At 36.1% G+C, this 15,329-nt stretch overlaps 1 protein-coding gene across 9 annotated transcripts in view; it reads right to left on the reverse strand.

The window, feature by feature from the left end:
* TRPC1 (transient receptor potential cation channel subfamily C member 1) overlaps positions 1-15,329 on the reverse strand; it is a 62,591-nt gene that overhangs the window by 20,957 nt on the left and 26,305 nt on the right. For 6 of the 9 annotated variants that reach the window (XM_005201850.5, XM_005201849.5, XM_005201848.5 and 3 more), the window contains 3 exons: positions 10,463-10,594; positions 8,447-8,642; positions 4,140-4,476 (listed from right to left, as the gene is read on the reverse strand). In XM_005201850.5, the coding sequence (XP_005201907.1) occupies positions 4,140-4,476; positions 8,447-8,642; positions 10,463-10,594 (665 nt within the window). Of the gene's footprint in view, positions 1-4,139; positions 4,482-7,809; positions 7,924-8,446; positions 8,643-10,462; positions 10,595-15,329 lie in introns of those variants that run through there. The other 3 variants (XM_059887336.1, XM_059887313.1, XM_059887367.1) reach the window with 3 other exon arrangements.

Consider the following 15,329-nt stretch of genomic DNA (forward strand, 5'->3'; position numbering starts at 1 on the left):
TTTGGGTAAAAACTCTTCAAAAGTAAGAATATTTATCAACCAATGTCCTTTATGTCCTAAATAGTGCCTGATACACAGAAGGTGCTCAAAAAACTTGCTCAATGAATAAATACACATAAATAAATACCAACCAAACCAAAACTTCCTTCCTCTTCTTTGGCTAGAAGTTTCTCCAGTTTTATATTCCTAGGAGTACCAGAGAACAGTACCGCAATCGAGGATTGCTTTATCATACATTCCTCCATTAAGATATTTTTAAGGAGAATGTAAAGTGACTGCAAGGAGATCAAACCAGTCAATGCTAAAAGAAATCAACCCTGAATATTCATCAGAAGGACTGATGCTAAAGCTCCAATACTTTGGCCACATGATGCGAAGAACCGACTCATTGGAAAAGACCCTGATGCTAGGAAAGACTGAAGGCAAAAAGAGAAGAGGGCAACAGAAGACGAGATGGTTAGACAGCACCACTGACTCAATGGACATGAGCCTGAGCCCACTCAGGGGAGACAGTGGAAGACGGAAGCCTAGCATGTTGCAATCCGTGGAGTCACAAAGAGGTGGACATGACTTAGTGACTGAACAACAACAAATGACAAAAGAACAGAGTGCTACAACCTACATATGGGTGAAGATCAAGTTAAGCCATCAGAATCATCCTCTGGCTTACCAGTAGATAGACTAAGTCCCCTGGGAAAAGTATTTTGCGGGTATTCTTGAAAGACTCTGTTCATAATATCTTAATTATATAGAACATATACTTTATGTACAAGATCATTTTTAAATATCTGCAGATCTGACACAGAAAATACATTTTTAAAAATTGACCTGACACAAAAAATACTTTTTTAAAAATTCCATTTGGAAGAGCTTCTATTTAAAATGAATAGGGACTTCCCTGGTGGTCCAGTAGCTAAGAGTCCGTGCTCCCAATGCAGGGGGCCCAGGTTTAATCCCTGGTCGGGGAATTAGATCCCACATGCCACAACTAAAGATCCTTTATGCTGCAACTAAGAGCTGGCACAGCCAAATAAATATTTTTAAAAACTGAAAATAATATAAATAAAAACTATCAAAAATGTTAAAGCAAATAACTTACATTTTATTAACCCAAACACTGTAACACTAAAACACTAAACTAAGATGCTTACAGAAATAAGTGTTTTATTTCTGTAAAATGCAATATTATACCTCAGTGGAACTCTTGACAAAAATTACAACATGGATTGGATAAGATTTTGATTTTAAAAAGGCAGATATATGAAAGAATATTAAGTACCACTGACAGGTATTTTCCCATCTCTTATGCAACACCCCACACCAAAATGAAGCTAATATACTTGATCTATTTCACATTTCTGAATTGGATTGGAAGAACACAACAATTTTAAACCATTATAAGCAATGCAATCACTACATAATCAATGGACTATATATATATATACAGAATTATTAATATTAGAAAAACTATAATCCCATCATTTGGGGATTTCTCAAGGCTTGCTCCTAGGTCCCCTCTTCTCATTTTATACTTTCTCACGTGTCTCATACACGCCCATAGTTTCATATACAACATATATGTAGATTACCTGCATACTGCTAACTCACGCTTAAACTTCCTCTTGAATTCTAGACTATAAAATCAACCAATTGGATGATTGATATCACTTTTGAGTATCTCAACAGACTTTTCAACTTCAACATATCCAAAACCACTCTCAGATTCTATTATCTCACAAATTCCCAAACTTAGTACTCTTCCAAAATACTTACATTGCTTAATAATGCCCCACCTCCTCTCCTCCTATATATATATACATGTATATATATATATATATATATACATGGAAATATATATATATGTGTGATGTGTATATACATGTATGTATGATATGTATATGTGTGTGATATGCATATGTGATATATACATATTTGCATGTTCTATTTGCTTTACTTTATAATCTCTTGAACCTGATTCTTTCTCTCTTTTTCTATCACGACCATTCTAAGTTCAAGGTATCCATCAGCTTACTGCAACAGGCTCTTTACTGGTCTCCCTCCATCTACTCTTGCCACAGCTCTTCCTCCCAACCCATTCTCTATACTGTAGCCAAAATGATCTTGTCACTTACCCACTTAAAAAATCAGTGGTTTCGCATTGTTCTTAGTATTAAGTCAAAATTACTTAACATGGCCGACAAGGCTGTTTTGGGTCTAGTGCGAAATCCGTATCTATGGCTTCATCCTGAATTCCACTTCTCTTGCTCTCCTTGCTCGACCATTAGTCAGTCCCTTCTTTGTGCCTCTTGTCACAGGGTCCTTGAATGTAACTTTTGTATCAGCCTAGAATATTTTCTCTCCCAATTCTCTGAGAATAATTTTCTTTCCCAATTCTCCAAGTTGACTCCTATTTATTCTTTAAATTTTAGCTTATTTATCACTTCTTCAGGACAGCCTTTCCAATCCCCCAACTAGGTAAAAAGCCCTTATAATATGCTTGCCCTCTTAGCTCCATGATCTTTACTTAGTAGCACTTAACTCAAATATAATTATTTATTCTATCTGTGTGATTCTCAAGTTACTGAGTTTTTTAAAAACAATAATTAGATCATAAGCATCATGCATGTTAGGCCATATCTGTTTCTGCCTGTGCCAGGACAAAGCAGGTATATAACATGTCAAAATGTACCTTTTTGTAAGGGCTGTTCTATTATATTCCAACAGTTAAAAAAAAACACCTAACTAAATGGATACCATTAATAGTCTGCGGATTCAACAACACATTGTTTTTCTTTTTTTACCTTGCTCTTTGTAATTCAACCCTATTTATTTTTCTGGAGGGTTAAGGAAAATAACAGAAAATAAATGTACAAAAGCCAGGTATCATGAGTCAGGAGTCACTGTACTCACTGCATGAAAAAGTAAACTGAACCAAGGAATGCCTTTAAACAAGCAGGCACAACCCCTCTCAAAAAGGGCAAGGGCAGTAAAAACTGCAGAAGGTCATTATTTATTTTACAGCATAATACTTATAAAAAAACAATTTTCAGCAAATAAAATATCTTTTTAAAAGACTGTTATTTCTAAAGAGATATGGCTATCATTGTGAAGAACTGATTTACAGAGTGAGTCACCAGGGAATCCTCTAAATTCAAATTTAAGTAATGCTTCTATAATACAGATGGGCTTCCCCGATGCCTCAGGAGTAAAGAATCCGCCTAAAATGTAGGAGACGTGGGTTTGAACCCTGGATCAGGAAGATCCCCTGGAGGAGGAAACGGCAACCTACTCCAGTATTCTTGCCTGGAAAACCCCATGGACAGAGGAGCCTGGAGGGCTACAATCCAAAGAGTCAGACATGACTGAGCAACTGAGCACAAACAGAAGTAAGGTAATATGCTTTTGCAAAAGTTCATAGGTTCTTAAAAGAAAAACTAATGATATAACAAAATAGTTAACTCTTAAAATGCAACCAAGTATAAAATATATTATATTTTAAAATACCTAAGAAAATGTTCATATTCTTATAACCAAAAAAAATTCATCAGCAAAATCTGTCTTTAACAAGCATGAACAATTTTAGTAACTGAGAAAGAATTCTTAGCTCCCATGTAATTAAATCATATGAAGAGATCTGCTTCCTTATTATCAAGTTTAAGAACATTTATCTTTTAAAAAAAATGTAAGCTATGTCTCCAATGATCATGTGCTTAGTCGCTCAGTCATGTCCGACTCTTTGCAACCCCTGGAACTGTAACCCACCAAGCCCTTCTCTCCATGGGGATTGTCTAGGCAAGAATACTGGGAGTGGGTTGCCATGCCCTCCTCCAGGGGATCTTCCCAACCTAGGTGTTGAACCAAGGTCTCCCGCATTGCAGGCAGATTCTTTACCATCTAAGCCACCAGGGAAGCCCCCCCAAATATGGAACGCTTCACAAATACAGCCATCTTCTCTGTATTGTTCCAATTTGAGTGTATGTGCTGCCTAAGCGAGCACTCAATGATTATGGAAGTGTTCAAATTCTTGCCGTATAAACTGTGTAAAATTATAAGTTGAATGCAGTTTATAATGCCAGCAATCAAGGGAGAATTAACGGGCTAAATAAAGGCAGAACCTTTTAAACTAACTTGATACCTACCAATAATCCACAGTATAAGGAGATAGTCTATTCTTTCAAGGGCTGGCCCCATTGTGTTTTTCTTATCCTCATTGTAGACAAGAGAGTATAGGTTTAGTAACAGTAGGAATGTGAAATATGATGCTCCATGAATAATAAATTTCATGAAAGGTGTGTGAATAATTCTGCCAAACTGAGATTTTGGAGCTATCAAATAACAAAGTGACAAAACTGGCCAAAAGATGCCAACTGTCAAAACAGTCATTATCTTCTTACAGGTAGGCTTACGACGGTAACCTGACATCTGTCCAAACCAAACAGTGTTCAGGAACTGCTGACAGTTGGACTGGGAAACAAACTGAAAAGGAAGCACACACACACAAGTAAAATATAACTTGTAAACAGGATCCAATAGTACTATTATTTCGTTGATATTCAAAGTTTTAATTATAGCTTGAAATCAGTTCTATATAGTCCAGTTTATTTTTCTTACATGTAATAAAAGAGTGTAGTGGTTAAGAGCATAGACTCTGGAGCCAGATTATCTAGATTTAATTCCAGACTCTGCCACTTAACTTACTAAATGACCTTGAGCAAGTTTTTAAATCTCTCTCAGCCTCTAATTCTCCATCTATAAAATGAGGATAGTAATAGTATCTAGCCAAACACTGGTTATGAGAATTAAATGTAAAGCTCTTAGAATAGTGCCTGGTCACAGCATGCATCACTTAAGTATTAGTGACTATTACTAGCCTGCTTGGCCATTATGAAACATTTACTTTATAAAGACTCATAACAGTGTTTATGAAATTTCAAAATTAACAAGCATAATCCATAGAAAGAGACTTCAGCCTAGAAAAATTAAGGATTTCAGTTTCCAGAAACCAATATGTCAAGCACAGCAAAGCAATTAAAGGCTAAACATCACATATATTTATGTTCCATGAAAACACTGAGAATTTCTTAAAATGTGTTAAAGACGCTCTTAAATCCTCATAAAATGGAATTCTGTGTGAGAAGAAAAGGAAAAATGTTCCCAAATAGGAGGAAAATTCTAGTTCAAATATAGAAATTAATTTACTGAAGTTTACAAAGATTCTTAGTTTGCAAAATTCAGAAGTAGTATTTTCCCAATATAATGTTCATGCTGGGAAGTATAAGTTAAGGATTCTGATGACTCTGGACTCAGTAATGTAACCAGGCTTGAAGTAAAGCACAAATGATTATAATATCATTCAGATATTCAATAATATTTGGTCAATGTTGTGTTTTAAAATGTTTCATCCCAAGACAGAATATAATTTATAGAATGCAACAGTGTACTTAAAAACCTTGGACAGAGTTTTGCTGTTTATTGTGCTTATCAAGAAATTTCCTAATAAGCCATACCTATTTTTGGCAATTAATATTTGTCCTTCTGCTTAGCTCTCAGTGTTGTTAGGGAATTGTTAATTTGTCCCTCAAAAGGAACTATCAGGGAGAAAAATACACATTTTCTTCCCACCAACCACCCAGTTTAGTAGCATCCCAAACTCAGTAGTTTCATCCTTCTCCCAAGTATCAAAGCAATCTCAGGACTGACTGCTACCCTCGTCATCTCTCTATACAATGATGATTTAATTAACCATAATGTTAAATATGTAATTGGAAGAACTTTCAACTGGAGATATTCTAAGTCTGTGGTGGTTTTAAAATATAGACACAAATTCTTTGATACTCTTCTCATCAACAACAGAGAGGCTACCAATATTCCCTACCCTTCAATTCACCAAGGTTGTTCTTGCTTTAACAAGTAGATTCTGGAAGAAGTGATGCTATGTGAATTCTAAAGGCTGGTCTTAAACGGACATTCAGCTTCCACCTTGTTGGGGAAACATTTGCTCTTGGAGCCAAAAGATGGCATATAAAACGTCCCACTGCCCTGAAGCCACCAGCCTACAAAGAAGCTGAGGCTACATGTAGCCACTCTGATTAACCCTCAGAGGCTTCTCAGACCATCTCCTTGCAGCCAGCGCACCATGAGGGCCATGCTCCTCCATGGTTCCAGTCCTGAGTTCTCAGGAAGACTGCCCTCAATGGACCCAGCCTACTGAGCATCCTGCCCACTCAGAGCTCCCTGTTTGAGACCTCAGGTGCTGCTCAAGCACCAGGCATATGAGTGAAGAAACCTCCCAAATAACTGTAGCTGAGATCATTGACATGGTGAAGCAGAGACAAATCAACCTTGCTGTGCCCTTTCCTAATTCTTGACCTCAAGAGATTTGTGACCTCACAAAACTCAAGAGCATAATAAAATGATAATGAAATTATTACAAAATGACTATGAAATATTGTTTTATACCACTTGAGTATCAGGGCAGTTTGTTATTCAGGATGTAGCACCAGAACAAAATATATCAACTATCTGAGAAAATATTATCTTTCCCTTTGATTATATTTAGAAATCCAATGTAAAAAACTAATTTATATTTCATTCATTTTTAAAATTACAGAATATTTTCCTCCCAACTAAAAAGTATTACCATTACTCCTTATTCCTTTTCTCTAATCTTCTTTACCCACTCCAGTACTTCTGCCTGGAAAAACCCATGGACAGAGGAGCCTGGTAGGCTACAGTCCATGGACTACCAGGCTACCAGGCTCCTCTGTCCATGGGGTCACAAAGAGTCGGACATGACTGAGCGACTTCACTTCACTCACTTCACACTTTGTCACTGGAGAAGGAAATGGCAACCCAATCCAGTATTCTTGCCTGGAGAATCCCATGGACAGAGGAGTCTGTCAGGCCGTGGTCCATGGGGTTGCAGAGAGTCGGACACGACTGAAGTGACTGAGCACACTGAGCAATCTTCTTTAGAATGGAACATTTGGTTATCCTCTGAATTCTTCAGGGATATATATATATATATCATTCATTAGGAAACTTCCTTAGTTTTTCTCCCCTTACCAGGATAATCTTGGTTTTTTCCACCTTTTTTGAGATTCTTTTTCCAATCACTTAAGTTGATTTTGTATCCTGCTATATCTTTTCTGTCATTTTCTAGTATTTCATGTCTATTTTAGGTTGTGGAACACAAAAGTAAATAAACATAAGATCTATTCAAATGTATATTAGAGGAAGATTATATCAGAGTTCTCTGTTTTTAGGTATACATATTAACATTGTATTTCCTTCTTAAGCAACATAGGTATGTTATTAATTTACCATCTTATAGCTACCTAGATCCAAATTCTTATACTTAATTTTTTTCCTATGAATCCTCTACCTTAAGTAAGAAACCTCAGAGTACTAGAAAAAGTATAGGATTTGAAGCCAGAGATCTGGATGAGAAATATAATATCTAGGTAATCTTATAGTAACATCTGAAAATTCCTATATCAATCTCCCAAGTCACAAAGCTATTCAGAGGCTCAAACTGTCAACCAAGATAATAAAAAACTCTGCTCTGAGCACCAAAGGTCCTATATCTTGCCTTCTACCATAATCTATTTTGGGCCCCATTTTTATACTAATATAATTGTGATAAGCAAGTTTTACTCCAATATCTATATTGTTAATAAGAATAATGGGTCTTAGAAGCAATACCTTAAAAGTATCATACACCAGCATTCCCCAACTGAACATCATTGTCTGCATATAAATATCTATGTCTATTAACTTATCTCAAAAAATGAAATTAAAAATGCATACCTTCCTTCTTCAAGTTCCTGAATCATATGCATGTGAGTGTATGGGGAGTAGAAATAGGTATTTCCCTTAATAGGAAGGGATGATGCCAGAAGAGCCAGATTCAACTTAGTTATCATAGCATACGTCTCTCCACCTTTGGGTTTCACAATGAATTAACAAATAAGAATAAGGAACATAATATCTGATACTTTTATTTTTAAACAGAAAGGCCCTCTATCTGTAGAAAGGACTATTTATAACTAGGTTAATAATATAAATTCGTAACAGACATAACACAAAGTGGAAACTGCATTAGGAAGGCATTTACTATTCAAAATCTTACCTGCCTAGCTACTATTTAGCAAAAACATTACATTAATATCCATAGTATTATTATTGTTAAAAATAATAGCGACTACCATTTATTGAGTACTTACTTAAAGGTAATACTCATTGTACTAAACTCTTTAAATATGCATATCCTTAATTAATTCTTAAAACTAAAGCTCAGACAGATTCAATAACTTTCCCAAGGACATACAGTTTTTATGAAGCAGAACTAGGATCTCAATGTAAATGTATTGCTCCAAAGCCTTTGCCCTGAGCCACAGACTACTGTGGAGGAAATAATTTAAATATATCACAGAAAACTTCATACCTCCTTTTGGTTATATTTGATAGCAAGTTTTAGACGACTTAAGTTCATTCTTTCTTCTAGTAATCCTCGTTTGTCAAGAGGCTCATCATTGGATGTATGGTTTAGGATAACTTCTAATTCACGTGAATTCCGGGCTTGGGCAAGCAAATCTTTAGCAAACATTTTACACTGCCGGGCTAGTTCCTCATAATCATTCCTGCAAAGTGCACAGTCTATTATTAGAAATGCCACTTCCATCTTCTAATTAAGGTGTTTTCACTAGAAATATTACTCAATAACATTTTAATTCTGACAGTGCTACACAACATCTGAAGTCATTTTGTGCTGTCGAAGGAACCTGCTGCTGCTGCTGCTGCTGCTAAGTCGCTTCAGTCGTGTCCGACTTCGTGTCCATAATTGTAACACAATTATGTTCTCTGCATTCACACTGATAATCTCAGATGAGTACAGAGTTTTCTTATATATATTGATATTCCTAGAAATTCTGATAATATTTTCAACATGTTCTTCATGTAACTCATTTGCCTTTATTCTCTGTAAGTTCTGTATAAAGCTTTCTTTTATATTATTCACATAAACAATAGATAATAATATCTTGATGCTGCTGCTGCATCGCTTCAGTCGTGTCCGACTCTGTGCGACCCCAGAGATGGCAGCCCACCAGGCTCCGCCGTCCCCGGGATTCTCCAGGCAAGAACACTGGAGTGGGCCGCCATTTCCTTCTCCAATGCATGAAAGCGAAAAGGGAAAGTGAAGTCGCTCAGTCATGTCCGACTCCAGCGATCCCATGGACCGCAGCCTACCAGGCTCCTCCGTCCATGGGATCCTCCAGGCAAAAGTACTGGAGTGGGGTGCCATTGCCTTCTCCTATCCAATAAATATTATTATATGATTTTTAACCAGAAATTTTTTCAATGATAGTTTGAAACATGTTTACACTACTTCTGATATCAAAATAGTATTTTGTTGCATTTTTAAGATGTTCCTTTGAACAAAATTCAAGTTAGAAACACTGAAACATTCCTAGTACAGAATCACTATTCCTTGAAACTTAGGACTTACCTGCTTATTAAAGGCAAACCTAAATCACTTGTGAGAAACTAAGAAGTTTTAATAGGCAATTCTTTATAAAATATCAATTACATTAAGCTTAAGCTTCAGTGGAACAACTTAAGAATAAAGTTAGAAATAAATAGTTATGAAACAATTGGGATCAGATTCCAGAAACTAATTTTTTATTCAGTGTTTTTAAAGTGAAAGGAAGGGAAAATATGAAGAATTTTTCATTGATTAATTTTCTATTCAATGGAGTTGTCCATGAACTGGCTGCATAAAGTTATAACTCAAAGAATTAAAAACTTTTCCTTACCGGCTAACATTTTCTCATCTATTCTTTGCATTTACTACATAACCAAAACTACCTAAGTTTGGTAGAATAACTAGTTGAATTTCTTTAACAAAGTATTATCTACTACTTAGTCTAAAAATTTAATTGTAATCTTACCTAATTAGTTTTATGTCTACATGTTATGTTTCTCCTACTAGAAAATCTCACTAGTGAAATGGGACAATGTCTGGGTGTGTGAAATGTACCTGACATGCAAAAAAAGCATTCAATATGTTTCTGAAAGTTATGAAGGGCTGGGCTCCAAGGATGGTTATAGAATCTGAGAATGAGGAAAGAGAGCAGTTGTAAGTAAGTTTGCTCTTGTTTATGGCTACCATTCCCTTTATTCTTCACATTGCCGTAGAATGCCTCTGGTAACGTTGAACAAAGTAAGGATTTAAGGGAGGGTGGAAGAGTGAAGTTGGGGAAAGAGTGACCTAAGTGATAAGTGATACTAGGATCTGTTCCACTGAGAGAAGAGGAAAATCCTAAGTATGTGACAGGAAGGCCTGGTCATTTTGGATCACATGTAAATAAACATTAAGTGATAATTTGGCCTATGAAAAAATTCATGCTGAAAATATTTTGGAAAAAAAGAGAGATAATTTACAATTTCCATTCATTCCCACCTGAATTCCACCTCCACGAGGCTTAGTTCTTTTAAATCAGCACTAAGTTCAAATGCTCTCAGAATTGGATCCTCCTCTGTTAACATTATTAGAGCTGGACTGGCCAAGCAGCGATATATATCAAGACGAAACCTGAGATAAAATTTGATTCCATTATGTAAAACATTTATTATATACATGTGATTAGTATTTTTAACCTATAATTTCCATAAATTTAAAATATTATAAAATTAAAAAAAATAAAACATTTACAATACACTTATTATAAAGCCTACATAAAAATAAAGACTTAAAAATAAATATTCTGAGAAATAATTATTGAAAAATTTTATACCATTGCTTTTAAACAAATCGTTTTAGTATTTCTTTTCATAGATTTAAAACTCTGTATCCTTCAATTTAATTAAAAAGTTTCTATTCCTGAACTTAGTATTATTTTAAATGAAATCTGCTAATAACTAATTGAATATATGGATGCTTATTAAATTTTCCTTCCCCAGCAATAAATTTACTTTAATATGCTACATATATACAACACATGACTCATTCAATCAGGTTATTTTTGAAAGACGTTTTCAAATCTTAAGAATAAAATCATTCATTTATGCCTAATTTCTAGCTAATAGAAAAGTATTCCCTTTACCTTCCATGAGCTAATTAATGTTCATATTCAATATCTAACAGGAACCAAATCAAAAAAGTTTTGCTATTATTCTTTCATTTATAAACATATAATTCTTAATTTAAAATTTGGTAACTATTATATATTCTTACTTTTAAATAAAAATTTAATATATGTCTGTTTCTTTTTAAAAAGCAAGCAGTTTAGAAACATAATGCTCTGCAATTTTTCTCCTTCTACCAAGTCTACTCCTCGAAGATAGTCACCTTTCAGAGAATTGTGAAAAATCTTTCCTGATATTTTCTAGTCATACACAAAAGTGCTCAGACATACTGTATACAGGGACAATTATTTCTATGTCACTACATACAGAGTAACCTCATTATTTCCTAAAACTGGATGGTTTTCCATTTGATGGCAGTCCAACTTAATGGAAATTTAGGTTGCTTCTAATTTTTTACTTCAATTAATAATGTAACAATGATTATTCTTTAGCTCATATATCCTTTGCACACTCAGAATTGCTGGATAAAATGGCATGTGTATCTTAAAATCTGGAGGATGTTTCCAAAGCACAAACAATAAGGAAAGCTCATTTCCCCCCCACATCTTCATGCTGCCACCCTAAAGGAAGAAAAATGGAATTTTAAGAGTGGTATTACTCTAAATTTCTCTAAAAGCTCAAGCATCCTTTCATGTTTACTTTTCATTATAGTTCTGTAAACTATCTGTTCATTTGTATTTCCCTGTTTTTCTGGTGATTTTTAAAAAAATTCATCAACTTGTAAAATCTCTTTATATATCAAAGAAATTAGCCCTCTGTCTAGTCAAAAGTGTTTTAAATACTTTTCCCCAGTTGGTTGGTTGTCTTTTTACTTTGCAATGAAATTTTTCTGTATAGAAATTAAAAACTTTTATGAAATAAATTTATTGAACTATTTCTTATTTAACTGCTAGGTCTCATGTCTTAGACACAAAAATGGGCGCTATATAATGCATTTTTAAGAAAACAATATTTATGAAATCCAACTTTGATCTAGATATTTAATAAACTAGTACAATTATTTTATCTTAAGCAAGGATTTCTAAAGCGGTATTTGTCTATACCAAAACTGCTCCAAAAACTTGAGAAAAAATATATACACTTAAGCAACTAATTTGTTTCCATCATTATGCCTGTACTATTTTTATGGTAATTAATTTCAGCGGGTTGTTTGTAACAATGACTTTTGTATTAGCCTACATTATCATGTCTAAAAACATGGATTAGGGACATAATGCACAGAAAAACTGCTCGTATTGGTGGCAAACAAGTGGCTGTATAACAATGAAGTGCCATAGTACGGAAAGAAATTAGATAGAATCAGAAAAATAATGAGGCTGCACCACTTTATAACATCTGTCATTTTGGGCATAGAGAATAGATTTGTGGTTGACAAGGGGGGAGGGGGGAAGAAGATGGACTGGGAGTTTGGGGTTGGCAGATGCAAACTACTATATGTAGAATGGATTAACAACAAGGTCCTCCTGTTGAGCACAGGGAACTATATTCAATACCCTCTGATAAGCCATAAAGAAAAGAATATAAAAAAGAATGTACATATGTGCATCTCTGAGTCACACTGGGGTATAGCTAATATCAGTATTATGTTATAAATCAACTGTACTTCAGTAAATGAAAATAAAATAAAATCTGTCATTTTGGTATTCAAAACACTATCAAAAGTAATGGTGGAATATAAAGAGATCAATGATTTTACTGTACAAAAATATGCATAAAACGGACAAAATCATTTTTTAAAAAATCAACTATTTCAGGTCACTCAAAATTATCTATTGACAATCAATTACTGGAAAACTACCAGAACTTCAGGCAGGAATGGCTGGAACCTGTGGCCTTTTTGCCTAAGGCCACATCCATCATCTCTGCTTTCAGTTCATTTAAGGATAACCGTAGTTTTCCGTTCTGAAACTGGTAAATCTGCACCTTTGTGCTGCTGCTGCTGCTGCTAAGTTACTTCAGTCGTTTCCGACTCTGTGCGACCCCATAGACGGCAGTCCACCAGGTTCCCCCGTCCCTGGGATTCTCCAGAAAAGAACACTGGAGTGGGTTGCCACTTCCTTCTCCAAAGCATGCAAGTGAAAAGTGAAAGTGAAGTCGCTCAGTTGTGTCCAACTCTTAGCGACCCCATGGACTGCAGCCTACCATGCTCCTCCATCCATGGGATTTTTCAGGCAAGAGTACTGGAGTGGGGTGCCATTGCCTTCTCTGTGCTAACGGGGTATAAATCCATTTGTTGGGAGGTAAAAACCTACAGCTCTGCTGGCTGAAAGGATTGGACTTAATACGGATGACCAAGGAAAACCTGCAGTTTTTTACAAGACCAAGTTTGCAGGGTGAGGTGAGGGAAACAGTGGACCAAATGGAAATTTAATAGGGAGACCTTGGAAATGAGAAAAGATATACAAAGTCTCCACAAATTCCTAGCTGACTAAAAAATTAGGCATGTGTGCAGAGCATCAGGAAGTCTGATAAAAAGAAAAAGACAAGGAACTCTTAAGAAATGGCTGCAACTTTGAATGCATTCCCCAACTAAACCATAGGTGTTTTTGTGCTTTATATTCCACAAAAGAGTGAAAACATACAGTATTTGTCCTTCTCCATCTGACTTGTTTCACTTAGCATAAAGCTCTCAAGGTCTAACCATGTTGTTACAAATGGAAAGACTGTACCACCTAGCACTGCTCTGAAATTTAAAAACCAGTATCTCACAAACACAGACTGCCTCTCTTCCTTATTGCTAGTATACTGGCTCTTCAACTTCCCTGAAACCTTTATCCATCTCTTTTTTGGTTAGCTTTCTTTTCTCCTGCAGCTCTGCTTAGCAATTCCTGAAAATGACTTTAGTCAGAGCTCTTTTGACATTTGCTGTAACTGTTTTCTCAAACATTAATAACAAACTCTCTCAAAGCCTTCAACAAATATACCAAACCACTTGCAGTTCCCTAAATAAACCACATTCATGTACTATGTAAAATGCCTTTTACCTTTTAATTTTTATTCATACTTAAACACTGAGCTCAAGCCACACGCCTCTAAAAGCTTTCAGAGCAAGCTTTTTTCACATCTCAAATCAAAACAGCATTGTGTTCTCTCCAGCATCAAACCCTATCTCCAAATGCTTATTACACATGTAAGCATACTATTGGAAAATAATTTATATTTAACATTAATAAAGGATTTTAATACTTAGTCCCCTCACCAGGGATTGAACCTTTGCCTTTGGCAGTGGAAGCGTGGTGTCCTAACCACTGGATTGCCAGGGAATTTCTCATAGACTAGTAACCGCCAGGGGCGCTGGCCAGGAGGACCAACCCCACATCCAAGGAGTTGTGGCTGCGTGGGCGCAGGAGGGCCTAGAGGAGCTATCCCACGTTGAAGGTCAGGAAGGGCGGCAGTGAGGAGATAACCCCTCATCCAAGGTAAGGAGCAATGGCTGCGCTTTGCTGGGCAGCCGTGAAGAGATACCCCACGCCCAAGGTAAGAGAAACCCAAGTAAGACAGTAGGTGTTACAAGACGGTAGGTGTTCAGAAGGCAAACACACTGAAACCATACTCACAGAAAACTAGTCAATCTAATCACACTAGGACCACAGCCTTGTCTAACTCAATGAAACTAAGCCATGCCCGTGGGGCCACCCAAAATGGGTGGGTCATGGTGGAGTGATCTGACAGAATGTGGTCCACTGGAGAAGGGAATGGCAAACCACTTCAGTATTCTTGCCTTGAGAACCCCATGAACAGTATGAAAAAGCAAAATGATGGGATACTGAAAGAGAAACTCCCCAGGTCAGTAGGTGCCCAATATGCTACTGGAGAAGAGTGGAGAAATAACTCCAGAAAGAATGAAGGGATGGAGCCAAAGCAAAAAGAATACCCAGCTGTGGATGTGACTGGTGAGAGAAGCAAGGTCCAATGCTGTAAAGAGCAATATTGCATAGGAACCTGGAATGTCAGGTCCATGAATCAAGGCAAACTGGAAGTGGTCAAACAAGAGATGGCAAGAGTGAATGTCGACATTCTAGGAATCAGCGAACTGAAATGGACTGGAATGGGTGAATTTAACTCAGATGACCATTATATCTACTACTGCAGGCAGGAATCCCTCAGAAGAAATGGAGTAGCCATCATGGTCAACAAAAGAGTCCAAAATGCAGTACCTGGATGCAATCTAAAAAACGACA

This window comes from Bos taurus, chromosome 1, assembly GCF_002263795.3.
Source record: "Bos taurus isolate L1 Dominette 01449 registration number 42190680 breed Hereford chromosome 1, ARS-UCD2.0, whole genome shotgun sequence".
Lineage (NCBI taxonomy): Eukaryota > Metazoa > Chordata > Mammalia > Artiodactyla > Bovidae > Bos > Bos taurus.